Source organism: Mytilus trossulus, chromosome 4 (genome assembly GCF_036588685.1).
Source record: "Mytilus trossulus isolate FHL-02 chromosome 4, PNRI_Mtr1.1.1.hap1, whole genome shotgun sequence".
NCBI lineage: Eukaryota > Metazoa > Mollusca > Bivalvia > Mytilida > Mytilidae > Mytilus > Mytilus trossulus.
In genome coordinates this window covers 20,995,748-21,015,085 of record NC_086376.1, presented here as the reverse complement: position 1 = coordinate 21,015,085, position 19,338 = coordinate 20,995,748, and the positions used below count along the sequence as shown (strand labels likewise).

General features: G+C 31.8%; 1 protein-coding gene across 1 annotated transcript; it reads right to left on the bottom strand.

The window, feature by feature from the left end:
- Window positions 1-230: 230 nt before the first annotated feature.
- On the bottom strand, window positions 231-19,329 carry LOC134714873 (lysosomal acid glucosylceramidase-like). The gene is made up of 10 exons (XM_063576523.1): window positions 19,244-19,329; window positions 15,997-16,203; window positions 15,621-15,761; window positions 9,542-9,684; window positions 8,778-8,950; window positions 7,926-8,163; window positions 6,360-6,587; window positions 5,151-5,314; window positions 3,302-3,409; window positions 231-2,448 (listed from the first exon to the last, which is right to left on the bottom strand). Exons 1-10 carry the CDS (start codon window positions 19,317-19,319, stop codon window positions 2,343-2,345), a joined length of 1,584 nt encoding a protein of 527 aa, XP_063432593.1. The 5' UTR covers window positions 19,320-19,329; the 3' UTR covers window positions 231-2,342.
- Window positions 19,330-19,338: the final 9 nt, after the last annotated feature.

Genomic DNA, 19,338 nt, shown 5'->3' with positions numbered 1-19,338 from the left:
GAGGCTAAGGTAATCTATGCATGGGATAAGAAAATCCTTAGTATTTCAAAAAATTCAAGGATACAACAAGGATTTGTATATAGTTTTATAACTATACAAATCCTTGGATACAAGAATAGGATTTTCTAATTCTTTTTTATTCAACATCATTATAATTAACAGCAACAAATTATCACAATCATGTAAATTAGCATATAAAATAAATTTTACATTATATAAATATTTCACTTAAAATCTAAGAAGAATAGAAAATTTAAGATCTAAGTGTGCATAACATATTGCACAAAAGATTAAAATTCTGTTATAATAACAAAAGGTTTAGTGGTCTGTAGAAATGAAACAAAACTGAAGCATGGCTTTAATTGCCAGGTCAACACAACAAGATACAAACTTTGAAAAAGCATAATACTTTCCTTTTCAAATTAATTTTTACCTAGTTATTGATCTACAAAAGTATGAGAGAGTCTGACTAACAAATCTATACTTTTCTTGAAAGTGTAATTGTGTAAAATTCATGTATACATTCCCACTTAACAAAATGAGGTTGTTCATAAAGGCCTTTAAAGGAAAGCCTTTAAAGGTCTTTTTAAGTGGTTCATATAATCTATAAACTTTTCATCTTTTGTAAAACAGTATAAATGTAAAAAAAAAAACAATGGGTAAAAATAACTTACAAATCAAAAATAACGTATTCTGGTACAGAGAAAATTGAAGACACAACTGTCAGTGAGTGCCTGTGGAGACCAGACAGAAGATCATTTTCATTTCTATTACTTGTGTCCATTTCACATTAATCAGTAATGACCTCTTTCAAAAACTGAGGGTATTTAACAATATCAATCCTGATGTACTACTACAGGGTTGCTCAGATTTAAATGTTGATGAAAACACAGAAAGAACATGTCTAACAAATTATTCAAGAAATGTGGTGGTTTTTAAAATTCCTGATGTAATAATAAAACTGTACAATATAAGTCTATAACCACATTGTAACATTTAATAAAAGACAAATTTAACATCTTATTAAAAAAACAACCAATTGTGTTAACATCTTTTTTGCAAATATATTTATTATATCCTATTTAATTTTTCTATCAATATCTTTGTTATCAAAATGTCATAACTGTGCATTTTCATGAGCAAAGTATTTATTTTGTGGGTCTTCTTTGATTTTGCTCTGGAAACAATATTATCTTTAACATATGACTATTTATTTTCTGATTTCTCGTCGATTAAAAGTATAGGAAATTGTCTGATAAAATACAGCAGAAAAAATCGCAACAGGTAAGTAAAATTTGAAAAAACTTTAAACTTTAAAGTATTAGGAACAGGTTTCATGTACCTTAATTAATATAGATATTCCAAGCTTTAAGGCAATGTCAAATACCTAGTAGGTTTATGACGTCATGCAATTACCTGTTTTTTTTTTCTTTTTCTTCTTGTTTTATATGTCTTTATTCTCTTCTTATTATTTTTGTGTATTATTTTTATTGAATATTAAACTTACGGGTGTTAGAAACTGCAAAACCACATGAAATATTTAGTAAAATAGCAGTTTTAAAAGTATCTTGAACAAATACTAGAAATTGGAGAATAAATAGTCATATAATACAACAATTGTTGACTTTTGATTTCAGTTGATATAATGAAATATGAAACTAACCCTCAACCATTGGCCTCAGTGAATATCATATCTTTGTTGTTGATAAATCATTATATCAACCTCATCAGAAGTCAATGATTGTATAATATCATTAAACAAAGTTCTTGCAATTATGTTTGTACAGTTGATAAGAACATTTCTATTACTAAGTTATTTTGGTCCCATGGCAGGGATTGTGTAATGATTTCAAGACTAAACTTTACGATGCATTTGTAATTGTAGTATTTGGATGACATGTGTGTCTTCCTTGCAGCTATCCTTAATCAAATAATATTCCATTCAAAAAATAAGTGTGGTCAGATGTAGGAGTTTAATTCTCCCATGAAAAACAAATTTCAATCTTTTACACTTCTGCATATATTATTTTTAAGTATATTTCTTTTTCAGAACAAATAAGCCTATGTCTCATTCAAAATGGAGAAAATTTCTAATTTCTAGTTCACTCAAATAAATATAATTACAATAAAACCTACATATAAAAGTCAACCTTCAGGCAAGTTGAAACTGACCTCATATTAAACATATTAAAGAGATGTTACCTGTGAATTCAGGTTCAAAATACATAGGCATAACTACAGTGAGACAATAAGAAGGTCACCAGACAGGTGTTTGCTACATAGAAGTGACCTTAACAGCAGGTTTGACTTGAAAGCAAGGGACTTTTTTCTTACTGAATTGATTATTCAGACCAATACAAATATGTCTGAATAGAAAATGGAGGAATTTTCTGATTTATAAAACCATTATCTTCAGCAGCAATTGTCATCATTGTCTCTTTATAATCCCTGCAATATTCAAAATAAAGTCTTCATTGAATGTCAGTTCACTCATTTTCATCAGCTTAAAAATTAACAAAAGATTTAAATTCTGGTGTATACTGTAGTTTTTTATTAGAACTTTTATTCCTTCATTTAATTAGACATATTGTAAATCAAATGCTTTAAGCATATAGTTCTTTCAAAAATCAATAATAAAGATGCATTAAGAATCTGATTTAATTTCAATTCTGTCGCCCTTATCATAAATCATGAAGCTCAAAATAGTGATCTATTTGTGGAGCTCAACCTTACCACTCAGTTCATAGTTAGTGGCTAATGACTTTTCGATTAAAACGTTGAACATAAAATAAAGAGATGTGTTACAAATGCAAAAAAAATCAATAGTGTAAAAAGTCAATAAAAGATTCATAGTAAGGTTTCATTTTCCAAATATAAGCACATTAGTGTGAAGAAAAAATAAATTAGTGCAACAGATATTTTACAGGCTAGAATGAATATACTGTAAATTCAGAAATTATAATGTGCGATTTATTATTGCGATTTTGTCATTTTAGCATTAAGTACGATTTTAATTTATACAATTTCTAGAAAAATTCTGTTTAAATCATATAAAACATTTCAAAATTTCAGTTCAAATTATGGCGTTTACAACTTTATCACATTTTACGCAATAATAAAAACCTTGCAATAATTTCTGAATTTACAGTTCTCTAACATATACTCCATGGACCAGAGGACATGAGATAATAATTTCTGAATTTACAGTTCTCTAACATATACTCCATGGACCAGAGGACATGAGAGTCAACCTCTCTTTGATAAACATTTAGAATTAAAATATTGAAAAAATTACAAATACCTGTTTAAAACTACCACAACAATACCATTATCAGGACGTTGAACAGCCACACATTCTAAAGATCCACAAGATGCTTCTATTCTTACTGATCCTTCAGGTATAAATTTACTGGAATAAAAAGAAAATTCTTCTTCAAAGCCACAATCAACTCAATGTTAAGATTATATGTAGGTGAATACAAAAGTTTTTCCAATTGCTTTCCTGAGTGCTCTCTATCCTCTAGGTCTAATATAAAGGGGGAGGGTTGAGGTTAAATTTCACATAACATTTCATTGCATATAAGATATAATAACCAACACTGGAAGTAAACCAATCAAATTTCCATCTCTTTCTTTCTTCTTTACAAGCTGTAGTGTCAATGTTACCTTTAGTTTACAAAATACTTTACAAAAACACTAAGTAAAAAGAATAGTGCTTTAAAACACCCAGGATGTATGTTTATGACTCAGCTTTAAAATGTAGAATTAATTTTCATTAACTGTCAAATTCAAGGGAATATTATTTCAAAAAACTAAAATATATAACAGCTACTTTAGTTCTTACACACAATTGATTACAAGAATCTGTCAGCACATGATGTGTACTTAGAAAAGTATTAAATCATTACCTGAATTGCACCCTTTAGTAATGGCAATTGAAAACCATTTCAACAGCAATTTATAAGCTTGTTTTTTCATAATTAGAAACATCTATTCAAAATTACATGCTTTTCCTCCAGGGGCGTAGCTAGAAAGAAACAATCTGCAAGCAACTACTGCCGAGGAAAGCCAGTGGAAAAATTTTGGGACCCTTTTATGCAGATTTTTTTTTCTTTTCAGTTTTCAGTAATAGGACGGTTAAAAGAGGAGCTACATGTAGAGATGTACATAGGACTTATAAACAATTCATGAATGCAAAACTATTTAGAAATCTTGACTTCTGAATAGAGTAAAGCATGGTTAATTGAATATGTAAGTAACACATTTTTGTGATACAGAATTTACTCAAAATTGTCCAAAATCTGCTCTTTGAGTCTTAGCAGAAACGAACGTCTCTATTACTTTGTCAATATTCAAACTGAAATCCCGATGAATATAATGCAGTAATGCTAGGGATGATAACCTAGCTGTAGTTGTTCATGGTTAATCATGCATATGTTTTCAACAGATGTAGTACACTGAGCGATCTCTCGGCAGTAGCACTCGTGTTTGCTATCGAGCGACCTCCCGATTGAATTTGACAAATTATATGCCAGGCCAGTTTCAGTATGTCTCAAACAATGCAGGGATTTGTTCGTTTGTTAAATTACTGACAACACAAGGAAGCTGATAATGCGCAAAGAAGCAATTTTCTGCTGATTTCAGATGCAACTCCAGTTCCATTATCATGTTGTCTATGAACGCAAAATATAATGAGACTTTCCAATACTGTTTTGGCGTGTTTACTGGGGGATTGGCTCTGGTAGTCTGTCGAACACATCGCCTTGGCATATTTTCAACAATATCGAAGGGTACTGATAAATCTAATGTCAATTGCTACATTGCATTCCAAACAATTAAACCATACTCTGTAAAATGTGCCCCGAAACCACTAGAGTATAACAAATTCAAATCATGTAATAGATGCAAGTTACTGTAAGTCTTTTCATCTCCAATAAAACTTTAATTTTGAAACCATATTTAATATTATTACATCATTTAAAAAAGCGATTACATATATGTGTTTCCTTTAAACAATTTATGAATTTTTATTTTGCCATTTTTTTTTTGCATGCCAAATTGATGTGCACGCAACTGCCTGTTGGCATATATGGAGCTACGCATCTGTCATTTGATTGTTATTTTTCTTAAACAATTTTCAAAATACTAACCTAAAATGCCCCATTGCATAGAACATGGGTTGTTTATAAAACTCATCTTTGGCAGCATTTACAATGATTGGACTGTCTACAAAATTCTTCACCCAGTTTGGTCCACCTTTCATATCTAAAGCTATATTCCAATCTGTCCATCCTGTTACCCAGTGATTCAAATCCTGTTATTAACAAAAAAAACATGAATTTATTGTAAAAAATCTTATTCTCATGTTAAATATTTCCTTCACTAAATGAAAGCATCTTGTAGCAGACAATTGTTGCAGGCTCATGTTTAAAGTTATTTTCTTAATAGATGTTTACCATGACTTTATTTTACCCTGGCTGGTTTGGTATACATATTGGGCACTTACAATTTTTGTATGAGTAATTTTGTTGTTTCCAGTAAACAACAGACTACATTGTAATAACAATTGTGGTATAAAAATTGTTATGCCCATCTGAGTCTAGTGCTTTTTAGAAGTGCGTTTAAAAGTCTTATTACATCTAGTTCAAACCAAATAAAATATACATATACACATGTATTAACAAAAGAGACATGTGTTCATTCTAACTGTTTGTTTATTTAGAAATTTATTTAACCGAAAAATTAGCCTCTGTGTACAAAGGCAGATAATTCAATAGTTTTTCTGTCATAGTGTATGCAATAAGACTTATCTTTTTTTCTAGACAGCTTTGAAATATGTCAATAATGCTATTATATATTTGGTTCAACTGGAAATCATAAACTGTTGATCAAAACAAATGTTTTGCCTTATGTTATTCTAAAAGCATAATTTTAATGTTGAAATAAAAATTGCAATACTTTAACATGTAAACTTTGCAGAACATTCAACTCAATGCACCATGATTTAAGGTACAGGGTAAAATAGTCTTCCTGAAAAAGGTAAATACCTGAACTGCATACCAAATACTATTGACTCCTCATAAGCAGTTCCATTTAAACTCAGATAAACATAAACTTTTACACAAAAAGTATACAAAAGTGTGCCAATAATTTAACATCTTTAAAACCAAATAGGTACTGCAATTTATAGAGAAATATTATCAATGATAGTGAATAACATAAAATATTATTGTAGTGAAGTTTATCTCAAATTGGCTTTATGGTGATTTTAAACAAGTGGTTTTTTTTTAACTGCCTATAGAAAGGAACAATAAATGACAACAACATCAATCTGAAAGAAATCTTAAAATCTGACTAACCTGAATTATATCATGAGCATATCTCTGTGCTCGTGCCCAATCACCCAATAGAACAGGAGGTATTGGTAACAAAGGAATATGTTCTGCACAGGCTTCAGTACCAAATATAAAGAAGTCTGGATTATTTTTATGTGTGAGATCTAATGATCCAACTGGAGCCAAAGCATCTAAATACCAATGGACCGCTACACCAGATATGTACTGCCTTGCACCAGGATCACTTAATACCTGAAATAAAGAAGTCTGGATTGTTTTTATGTGTAAGATCTAATAATCCAACTGGAGTCAAAGCATCTAAATACCAATAGACAGCTACACCAGATATGTACTGCCTTGCACCAGGATCACCTAATACCTGAAATAAAGAAGTCTGGATTGTTTTTATGTGTAAGATCTAATAATCCAACTGGAGTCAAAGCATCTAAATACCAATGGACCACTACACCAGATAATGTACTGCCTTGCCCCAGGATCACCTAATACCTGAAATAAAGGAGTCTGAATTGTTTTTATGTGTGAGATCTTATGATCTAACTGAAGCTAAACATCTAAATACCAATGGACCACTACACCAGATAATGTACTGCCTTGCCCCAGGATCACCTAATACCTGAAATAAAGGAGTCTGGATTGTTTTTATGTGTGAGATCTTATGATCCAACTGGAGCTATACATCTAAATACCAATGGACGGCTACACCAGATAATGTACTGCCTCACACCTGGATCACTTAATACCTAAAAAGTTTACTGATTTATAAATAGGGATGGATGAAAATAAAAATCTAGATAACATCATGAGCCTGTTATATGTGTGTCCATTCCTAGTCTCCAAGATATTTTACAATACATTCTGAAATCCCATAAATTAAAATATTTTACTAATTGTTCAGTTTATTTTCAGTTTTTTTTTATAACTTATAGTGTTCTGTTCAAATAGAAAACTATAACCAAAAGCATTTTTAAAACAATTTCTTTTTTGGGTCTGTTTTTATGCATGTGAAGAAAAAAAAACTGATTTTATAAGATTTAATTATCATATAATTTGATATACAGTTCCAACATGTCAATTACACTACTGATTTGCAAGCAGGAAATTAGACATATGCATTGTAAATGAGAAGTTGAAAATAGATCCATCATGGTGATGGTCTACAATGCATATAAAGTTAATTTCTTCATTTCTGTTTACAGTATATTTATACAGAAATTTCCATTAAAAATAACTTTTAAGGGAAATTGTTTGATATACAGTAAATATATCTTATATTGAATAGATAAGTATCTAATTTCAACATATCATTGACAAAACAGTGGAAAAGATATTGTATCAAGATCTATTTTGGTTTTTTTAAGAGAGAATTGTGTAAAAGTATGTTCTGACTTGGTTATTTCACATGTAAGGTCGAAATTGAAATCCAAATATGGTGAGATTGTTGTTTACTCGCAAAATCCCTTTGTCTCTGGTGGAGAGTTGTATCATAGTCAATTATACTACATCTTCCCACTTCAATTTAAATCAGACCTATTTTGGACAATTAACATAAGTTTAAAAAGAAAATCTTACAATATCAGCCCAGTATGGCAGTAATAGCCTCTGATCATCTAGTACCATAAGTTTAACATCTTTATACCCAGCCTGGTGTAAGGCAGGACCTAAGTCTAACTTAATGAAATCTCTCTGTTGTTGTGGAGTCCAGCCCATTGCTTGAAATGTGAAGTTAGCAATGTTACCATCTGTGGGTTCATTCTGTGCAGTTAGTCCCCATAACTTTAAACCTTGCTCTTTATATGCATCTAAAAACCTATAAACAGTAGAGAAAACATAAATTCTGTACTATCTGTGAACCTTGTGACAAAGTATAACTTTGCTGTGCTTAATTTCAATAATCAAGTATTGCTGGTGCTGTGAGCCAGCCAATCTGACTACTGAACATTGCAATAAATACATTTAGTCATTCCTTTTGTCTTATTTAAAGTTGCTGTTGGGAGCTCTCTGCAATTTATTTGAATAGGATATATTTGTGACTTGGTTAAAATGTCTCTTTATTTTTTTATATATTATTTTAGTAGTTTTTTTTGTCTCCATATATATTCAACACTATCTAAACTCTAGCAAAAGATAGTTATCTAATTGGTCATCATAACACATTGTATTACTTTAAAATTGTAAATGTAAACATTTTTTGTTGAATTTATAACTGAGATTGACTTTTTACTCTTAAAGGAGTTACAAAACCATTTTGAGCTAGTCATATAATTCTTCCCTGCACAAACTACTGAAAGGCATTGAAAACAGCCTTAAATGATTTTGTGTTTGGTTGAAGTCGCATGTACATATACTCTCTTAATTATTTTTGGCATTTTTGATGACAAGAAACTATAGAAATACTTCTTACAAAATTGAAAATAAACTTACTTAACAAAGTATTGTGCCCAAGATTTATAATAAGGACCACCAGGTTGACCTTTCAACGTCCCTTGACCTGTCATATTATTGTTGGTCTTCATCCAAGCTGGTGCACTCCATGGACTACCAAATATAAGTAAGGTTCTGTTACTTAATTGTTGAGCTCTCTTTAGATATGGAACCTAAATGCAATAATTATGTGATCTAAATTTTTTAAGTCCCTCATAATAGAAGCAATGCTTAAGCAATTTTAAGGATATTTGGCTCTCCAGAACAAAGTATTTGATATGTAACCACTTTATTTTTTCAGGAAGAACTGATTTGATATTTCTGCAAGAAATACTTCAAAATTTTCATTAGACAGTAAGTTTTTCAGAAAATTCCTTAGAGAAGCTTTAAATTTGGAATATGTACAGCAGATTAAATTAGATATGCTATCAACTCTTTGGCTTATTAAGGTGGTACCTAACACTACAGGGAGTTAACTCTGTAAAGTCAGCTAAACGTTTTAATTACGTTGTGTTGTAAAAAGGAATATTAAGCTTCTCAATGATCAAAATTGGTGTTTGTCAAACTGCTATATAACCAGTTTAATTTTTCTGACAAAACGGTTGGTTCAAAATTTTTGAAATTTTATATTTTTGTTAAAAGGTCAAAGTAAGTACTTTGACAAAATTTTATGAAAAATAAAAGAGCCAAATTAATTTCAGTGTAAGTGTTGGGTACCACCTTAACTGAAGGAACAGATGACCGAACTTTGAAAAGAGAAATACCTTGTATTTGAGATCTTCCTTGGCCAATGAAAATCTAGATTGATTGAAGTCTGGTGGACTATCGTTATTATCATTGTAAGAGTACGGATGTGTAGAGAAATCACAACTCGCCATTGGTATTCTGGCTATATTATACTCAATTCCTGTAATGTACAAAGTAAGAGTATGGATGTGTAGAGAAATCACAGCTGGCCATTGGTATTCTGGCTATATCATACTCAATTCCTGTAATGTACAAAGTAAGAGTACGGATGTGTAGAGAAATCACAGCTGGCCATTGGTATTCTGGCTATATTATACTCAATTCTTGTAATGTACAAAGTAAGAGTATGGATGTGTAGAGAAATCACAGCTGGCCATTGGTATTCTGGCTATATTATACTCAATTCCTGTAATGTACAAAGTAAGAGTATGGATGTGTAGAGAAATCACAGCTGGCCATTGGTATTCTGGCTATATTATACTCAATTCCTGTAATGTACAAAGTAAGAGTATGGATGTGTAGAGAAATCACAGCTGGCCATTGGTATTCTGGCTATATCATACTCAATTCCTGTAATGTACAAAGTAAGAGTACAGATGTGTAGAGAAATCACAGCTGGCCATTGGTATTCTGGCTATATTATACTCAATTCTTGTAATGTACAAAGTAAGAGTATGGATGTGTAGAGAAATCACAGCTGGCCATTGGTATTCTGGCTATATTATACTCAATTCCTGTAATGTACAAAGTAAGAGTATGGATGTGTAGAGAAATCACAGCTGGCCATTGGTATTCTGGCTATATTATACTCAATTCCTGTAATGTACAAAGTAAGAGTATGGATGTGTAGAGAAATCACAGCTGGCCATTGGTATTCTGGCTATATCATACTCAATTCCTGTAATGTACAAAGTAAGAGTACGGATGTGTAGAGAAATCACAGCTGGCCATTGGTATTCTGGCTATATTATACTCAATTCTTGTAATGTACAAAGTAAGAGTATGGATGTGTAGAGAAATCACAGCTGGCCATTGGTATTCTGGCTATATTATACTCAATTCCTGTAATGTACAAAGTAAGAGTATGGATGTGTAGAGAAATCACAGCTGGCCATTGGTATTCTGGCTATATCATACTCAATTCCTGTAATGTACAAAGTAAGAGTACAGATGTGTAGAGAAATCACAGCTGGCCATTGGTATTCTGGCTATATTATACTCAATTCTTGTAATGTACAAAGTAAGAGTATGGATGTGTAGAGAAATCACAGCTGGCCATTGGTATTCTGGCTATATTATACTCAATTCCTGTAATGTACAAAGTAAGAGTATGGAAGTGTAGAGAAATCACAGCTGACCATTGGTATTCTGGCTATATTATACTCAATTCTTGTAATGTACAAAGTAAGAGTATGGATGTGTAGAGAAATCACAGCTGGCCATTGGTATTCTGGCTATATTATACTCAATTCCTGTAATGTACAAAGTAAGAGTATGGAAGTGTAGAGAAATCACAGCTGACCATTGGTATTCTGGCTATATTATACTCAATTCCTGTATTATGTACAAAGTAAGAATATGGATGTGTAGAGAAATCACAACTGGCCAATGGTATTTAGGCGAGTGATATGAGAGCCAAATTTACATTTTTAATACACCTACCTAACACATGACTAAATTATATATCACTGGAAAGCTAAGAATGTGTACTTTCTAAATATCCCGGTCGTCAAAAGAAATTATGGTGCATTTTTTTTTTAATCGAGGTCAAAGGTCATAGGTGCAATTTCAATTCACGGATACTTCCAGTAGATAAATCGATTCAAAACAAATGCAAAAACGAAACAATTTTATAAGAATGCTGTATTACAATTGGGAAAATATATTTCTATCATACTATTAATCAATTTTGGTTGATTTTAACGGTAACGCATGTTGCGTAACGTTTTCTCTCAGAGTCTTTGAAAATCAACCTTTAAGTCACAAAAATGTTTCTGTAGTCGCGTTTGCATGATCTAAATCTTATAATACCTCCATATCATTTGATTACACGTATTTACGTACATGTATCTGCAAATTTGATATAAATAATCCGAAACAAAATATTTGAAGCAAGGGGAAAATATAACATATGACGTATTTTTAATTGTTTAGAAAAAGTCCCACGATGAGCTGTACATTAAAATTGAGGAAGTGTATGGTCTCCTGTTAGTTTGAAAGCCTGCCAACCGCTTCAAGCATAGGGCAGATTTTTTTTTATTATTGTAGTGCAATATGTTGAGTCTGGATCATACCGCGTTTTCATTTACATCACTAAATCAGATATGATAAGAGTACTATAACTAACATTACTAAAATGAGTAAAGCACTACTAGTATATTTATATCAACAAATTGACCATTTTGATTTAAAACATCACAAGAAAATATGATCACTCATTGTACGTCAAACTGTGTTTGAATTTACTTTAGTCGGCCGCCGTGTATCTTGAGATATCTAATTATTCAAACAACACTTGACAAAGAAGCTTTTTTTTTAATTAATTAAATTGAGAATGGAAATGGGGAAGGTATCAAAGAGACAACAACCCGACCATAGAAAAAACAACAACAGAAGGTCACCAACAGGTCTTCAATGTAACGAGAAATTCCCGCACCCGGAGGCGTCCTTCAGCTGGCCCCTAAACAAATATACACTAGTTCAGTGATAATGAGGACAAGGTTATCATTTAAATATTGAACCTTTTATTTGGCTTTCTTATGTTAAAATCCCGTTAGCGTATAACCTAAATGATCGAAACGTTGGACCAATGGGATGTTGGACCATTTAGATATCGGAATATTGCGATATCGGAATATTATAGCTTCATTTTAACTTGTAATCTCATTCTTCTTATCGGTCAACATATCCATACATGCAAAGACAACTGCCTTGGCATGGGCATATATCATTATCAGTACAGCAGAGGTTTTGCTCAAAGCGGAACAAGATCTGCTATTTTCAGATTGAATTACAAATTGGGAGTGGACATGATGGATTTGTCAAAGAGACACCAACCCGTTCAAAAAGCAGGTAACGGCCGAAGACCACCAATGGGTCATCAATGCAAGAAACTCCCAAACCCGGAGGCGTTCTTCAGCTGGCCCCTAAACAAAATTTGTACTAGTTTGAAATGATAATTGACGTCATACTAAGCTTCGAAATATACTAAAGAAATTAAGATAAAAAATCATACAAAACTAAGAAAGGCCAGAGGCTTCTGACTTGGGACAGGGGCAAAATTGCAGCGGGGTTAAACATATTTTTTTTGGAAATCTCAACCCTCCCCCTTTACCTATACCAATGCATGAACAGATCAAATCTTGTAGAAAGTTGCATGAAATCATACCAGACCGATGTTGCCTTTTAGCCAACCAAAGTCATACCGAAGAACTTTTATTGTTTCTGTAGATCTACATTGTCTTGGATAAAGTATTGACCACCAGGAGAAAAAGAATGCCATGTAGAATTTAGGCCCCATTTTCAATTTTTCTAATCTCCTGAGCAGTCAAACTTGTTAATAGTATAGCAAAGGTGTGTCCATAAATACGGTGCATTTGTAATAATAAACCTAAATGAAAAAGAGAAAAAAAAATATTTAAAGATAATATACATTCTACTTAAGCCATAGCTACATTTAAGCTTTATTAACTGCCACAGATGCGCCATCATCGAAAAGACAATACAGAAATGTTCTGAAAGCAGGTGGCATAATTTCAATTGAATAATTCAGTGAAATGTTTTTAGAAAATGGACATTCGTCTGATCGGATTACAACTTTACCGTATTTCTGCTTCCGTAAAATACTAGTAGCTGCATAAAGTGCTTGCAACCAGTTTCGCAGTCACTGCTCATATCTTTAAATTCGACAGACTGTATATCACAGTCATTTTAAACGGGTAATTTTCCGTCATTACGGCATTAGACAAAATTATAGAGCTACTGTATACAATATTGGATATTGTACCTTGGCCTTGTTGAGGCTGTATACATGTAACTATAAATTGGCCATATATTTTTAGTTTTTGATGAAGTTGATAATATGTTGTGTAGTTTTCTCGGCGGCGATCCTCGGGCAAAAATTAAGCCCGGTTAACTGACCAAGTAACCAGAATACGTCCTTGTGTACACCCACGTCATCTTTAATCGTCGAAATGTTAGTAAAAGCTGTTTTATGTTCAGAATTTATTAGCTCTTTACTTTCTGATTTCAAATTTTGTGGCAAATATTTAGCGATGCAAGCTTGATGCTTTAAAGATTTAATAGTAAAATGATCATGACTTCTTTTGTAAATCAGATCATTGTAGGAGATATATGTAGTTACACTCAATACAGGTTGAATTTGCTCCTCAGAGGATACCGTATGAAGTTGTGTTACTTGCTTATAGGCTTTATACATTTGCAAAATAAACAAACAGTCAAATCAGAATGAGTTGTAGATCTACTGCCCTCGTCGATATAGGAGAAGAGACTTGTCGGTAGAATTGGTACATGTAGTACAAAGTCTTTGTACAAACAAACAGAAGATAATAGGTTGTGCTTACTTTTGAAATATTGATAGCAACTCTCATGATATTTTGTATTTTCAAATGGGATGTTTTCATTTTTTTCATATTCATCGACTGCCAGTCTTCTGTAAACTTCGTCATACCGTTTTTCCACTGCGGCAATACAACTGTATCTTTATTTAAGTGTTGAACCAAATAGTTTCTTTGTAGTAGAAACCTGACAGATCATGCTTCTGTGTCAATCAATGGATAGGTTTTTGCTTTTTAGCATAGGAAGGGTTTTATTGTGAACTGGACTGAAAATTTTACAAGACTCGGAAGATTTTCTACAATTTTCCGATACGATTCCTTATTTAGAAAGGGGTGGATTCTACAGAACTCAAAAACTATGTTTTACTTTGATTTGATCTTAATTTCGGACGATTTTATATATATTTAAGCTACACTGAAGTTAAAGATAGAAATAGAACCGTTTAAATATGATTTATCGTACTCTAGTAGCACTATTAAGTACACCGAAATCGACTAAAATATTCAGTAAAAAACGATAACGAAATAGATAAGGGATTCAGGAAACTATATTGATTTTACCCACCATCATAAAATTACAGAAATTCGTGATTTAAAGAAATGTTGAGATAAAGTCTTGATCTTGAATGAAAAAACGATAACTGATGAGTAATTTGGTGTGTTCTAAAACAGATAGAGTGCGAAAGAACTTAATAAAAATTTAATTGTAGATCCGAAAAGGTCAGGATTATGAAAATTTTCGTACAAAATGTCAAATATTTAAGAGGAATGCTAAGGCATGCTGACTTACAGTTGTAAATATTGCTTTTCATTATTTTAAGAATATAATTCCTTAAATTATTCTGTCTAAAAGAAGAGATACAACTGATTTCCTTTGCTTGAAAAAAATGTCGTAATTTTATAATTTTCAACTAATTTCTGAAATAAACGTCAATTTTACAAAAACTGCACCGTACGATTTTGTGACGACTGGGCAAAAATCAAAGTTTAATCATTATTTTTTCATTTAAAAAAAAAAATAGCCGTTTGTTAGGTGGGTGCATTAAAGTCCTTAACTAGACGTCTTTTTCAAATATTACACTCGCCTAATTCTGGCTATATTATCATGATTATACTCAATTCCTGTAATGCAAATTATACAGTTAATGTCATTTTGTGAGCATGGAGGCAGACCAGTGTTTTTTTTTATATAACAGATGGTCTACTTGCCACAAAATATTCTTAAAATATAAGTTGGCATTACAATACTTTGTTTTATCATTTATTCAAATCAGTTAGGGTTTTTTGAAAGAATTCTTTTCACCATTAAACTGATATAAGCGATATTCTTTGATAATACTTAACCTTTTGAGAAGTATCTATACTTTGAGGAGATTGTTTCCTATCTGATTAGATATATTTGCTATCTTAATTGCTTGTAACCAGCATTTAGAGAAGTATGCTTTGAGGAGGTTTTTTTTGTCTGATTAGATAAATTTTTCATGTCTGATAGCTCAAATTTTCTATCGTAATTGCTTACCATCTTTTGCAAAGTATGCTTTAAGGAGATTGTCTCCTGTCTGATTAGATAGACTTGCTATGTTGATACCAGCAGCATCTGTCATGGCACCACCAAATCCAAATATTTTCTGGTAGGTCACATTCTTATTCACTTTTATGACTGAAAACAGAAAAGAGTTTTATTAAAATGTGCCATACAAATAAAGGCTGATTGAACTTTACCCAAAGTATTAGCACAAACACTAGAAATGAGATAAAATATTTTACCAGTTGATATAATATATGGTGTTGATTGATTCAAACTAAAACTTGGTCAATCATTTCAAAAAAATCCATTGTTTACAAATAAATGTTACTATGATACTTTTGACACATTGTCACAATTGATTACTTACCATTTGACTGGATAGCTGCCATATCTTCAAAGTAATAAATTATTTGTGTGAGCCTTCCTCCCTGAGCTGCTGACTGGTATTGTGCATAGACAGACTTTCCACGTTTATATACACCCTCGGGATAATCACAGTAAGATGCATTACACACACACACAAAAGAATTACCACCAAAACTTCTTTGATTGCAAAATGTTGGTAATGTATAACCTTAAAAATAAATATGTGAAAGCAGGGTCAAATTGTCCTTAATACATGAAGAAATAACAACCAGGTGCTCCTCAAGGCACAGCTAATTATACAACCCCAGTGGTTGAACCCTGAACAGTTGGGGAAAATTGGGTCATAATATTCAAGCTTGACACTGTCTGAATTTGGATTGTGATTAAATTTTTGACATTATATAGTTTTTTTGTCACAAAATTAATGTGATCAAAGATCTAACAAATCCATTGCAAAATACAGTGCTATTGAAGATTTCTTCTTGAAACTTTTCAAAATTCGAAATTTGAAAAATTTTGAAAAAAAAGGAATCCCTTAAAAAAAATGGTAAAAAAAAAATCCCCCAACTTTTTAAAACCCCCTTGGAGGAATAACCCTTAAACTCAATCCCATGCTTTCCTTTGTTGTTTTGAACCTCGTTCTATAATTTCAGAGAGATCCATACATTTAAACACAAGTTATTGTCATGATTGTTCGGAAACTAGAAACATGCTCCTTTTTGGCCCTATTTTGGCTCCTAATTCCTAAATATTTTGGGCAATTAATCCAAAACTTAATCCCAGCCTCCCTTTTGTTATATGATACATTGTGGTACAATTAAAGAGAGATCCATGCAATTACCCACAAGTTATTGTATAGACTAGAAAACTAGAAAAATGCTTGTTTTGGTCCCTTTTTGGCCCTTCAGTCCTAAACTTTGGCCCCATAAGCCCTAAAATCAATCCAAACCTTCTATTTGTGGTTTTGAACATTGCGGTATAATTTCAGAGCAATTGAAATACTTGTACACAAGTTATTATCCTGAAACTAGAAAAATACTTGTTTTTGGGCCCCTTTTGGGCCCCTAATTCCTAAACAGTTGGGACCATAATCCCCCAAATCAATCCCAACCTTCCTTATGTGGTATTAAACCTTCTAAAAAAAATTTCATAAAGATCGATTCACTTAAGGTCAAGTTACAGTAAATGGGCTATGTCTTCGATTTCAGTAAAATTTGGCATACAGCTCTGGCTCGATGAACTTCAACTGAAAATCGAAATAATAATGCATTTATCTCAATTATCATTTGAAATATTACTGATTGAATTCTTACAAAATGGGTGAACATTTGTATAGAAAGCACATAAAATCGGCGAAAACCCTTCTAAAATTTGTCTTAAAATCGCCAAATCTCTAATTCTACTCCATAGATTTTTCTTTAAAAACTATATGTTGTTGATACATAAATTTCCGTTATAATGATGCAAAATAAAGATAGGGTCACCGACTTCGTTTTTACAGTATACATCATTCAAAGTTGCGGTCTTTGTGAAAAAATCCAACAAAACGTCGAAATAATCGTAACATTATCGCGTTGCAGGCCGTAAAACGTTGATTTTTGACGTTTTTCACTACCAATAAGGTAACAAATTGATTATTAGATAAAAAACGAAGTCGGTGACCCTATAATTATTTTATATCATTTAAACAGAAATTTATGTGTCAACAATATATAGTTTTTTAAGAAAAATCTATGGAGTAGAATTAGAGATTTGGCGATTTTAAGACAAATTTTAGAAGGTTTTTCGCCGATTTTATATGCTTTCTATACAAATGTTCACCCATATTAAGAGAAATCAATCTGCAACTTTTCAGCAAATAAAAAAGGAAAATGTATTATTTTTTCGATTTTCAGTTGTAGTTCAAGGGGTCAAGATTGTATGCAATTTTGTAGCAAAATCTGCGACATAGCCCATTTACTGTTCCTTTACCTTAAACCTAAGTTATTATCCGGAAACAATGTGTCTTCAGACGACGCAGAAGACGATGACATCATACATGTACCATTACATGCATTATATGATCCCCAAATTTTTTAAGGGTCGTATAAAAATGGCAGCAATGTTTATTACACACATAAACAAATTACAACCATAATTTTCTTTCGTAAATTGTAGTTTTTGTACCCTAAAATGTACAATGTAAAACATGTGACATCATGACACACACATAGAAATTTACCCCCACTTCACATGACAGATTGTAAAATAATTATTAAAGCATTGTAGGTGCAGCAGAGATAGCCAACCAGATTTTAACATCTATATAATATGTTTTGAACTAATATTCAAATATAATACTAGCTGTCTTTAACAAGGAGTACTCTTAGATCTGTTCTTAGCATCTTTTTGATGTGAGGATGTTTATTAAAGTACCCTGCTAGGTCATGCAACTCCGTGTTTTTGTAATATGTATACAATGTACCTCTATTTGTATCTATCTGATGAGTTGAGCTATTTTCAACAGATTTCTCAACTGATTTTTATAGTTTGTTCTTATATTGTACTGTTAAAGCACTGTCCAAAGTTAGGGTGAAGTTTATCGCCTGAAAACTAGTTTATTAAACTCTGTCACATTATATATATATGTGCTTGTCCCTAATCATAATTGAGTGGTTGTTGCTTGTTGCTGTTTATCAGACTGACATTTGGTTTTTATAATGTTTTGTAGAGTGTTTTGTGCTGTTACAATACTGACCCAGTTTAAGGAAAGGGTTCAGCATCATCTGACTAATTTAACGCTGCCACATTCTGAATGTGCCCGTCATATATATTATGTACTTATAGAATGATCTAGTCCAAATAATTATGACGTCTTGAAAGGCTATTATATTTTTTCTTTGACGTCTTACCTCGACGTCAAAGAAAAAAAATATAGTAGCCTTTCAAGACATCATAATTATTTGGACTAAGTCTAAGAATGATCATGACATGAATAAACTTTAACCTTTTAAAGTAAATATTAAAAGTACTGACCATAAACATGAAGTAGATGTTATATGCCATAATTTTATCACTCACTCACTGAATTCATGTCACAGTGTGTGTTAAAAAGACTTTATATACATAAATCTACCCATTACTCATTAGGACATATCTAAACTAAGTATTTGTAAAGATACCTAAAGAAGCGAAAATTCAATTGACACTAATTTCTGATGTAGCAAAATATATAAGCATATATCTATGTCTGCAATAAAAATAATTACCCAAGCTTAAAATGCTTGAAAGAATGACAAAACCAATTAGTTTTGCATTGAGTTCTTGGCCACCCATTTTTGTCATCTGCTAAAACATGACAAAT

Coding starts and splice junctions, on each gene's coding strand:
- LOC134714873 (XM_063576523.1), bottom strand. CDS start 19,319: ATGACAAAAATGGGTGGCCAAGAACTCAATGCAAAACTAATTGGTTTT. Junction 8,164..8,777: donor TGGGCACAATACTTTGTTAA/GTAAGTTTATTT, acceptor TACTGTTTATAG/GTTTTTAGATGCATATAAAG. Junction 6,588..7,925: donor TGCCATACTGGGCTGATATT/GTAAGATTTTCT, acceptor TCTTTATTTCAG/GTATTAAGTGATCCTGGTGC.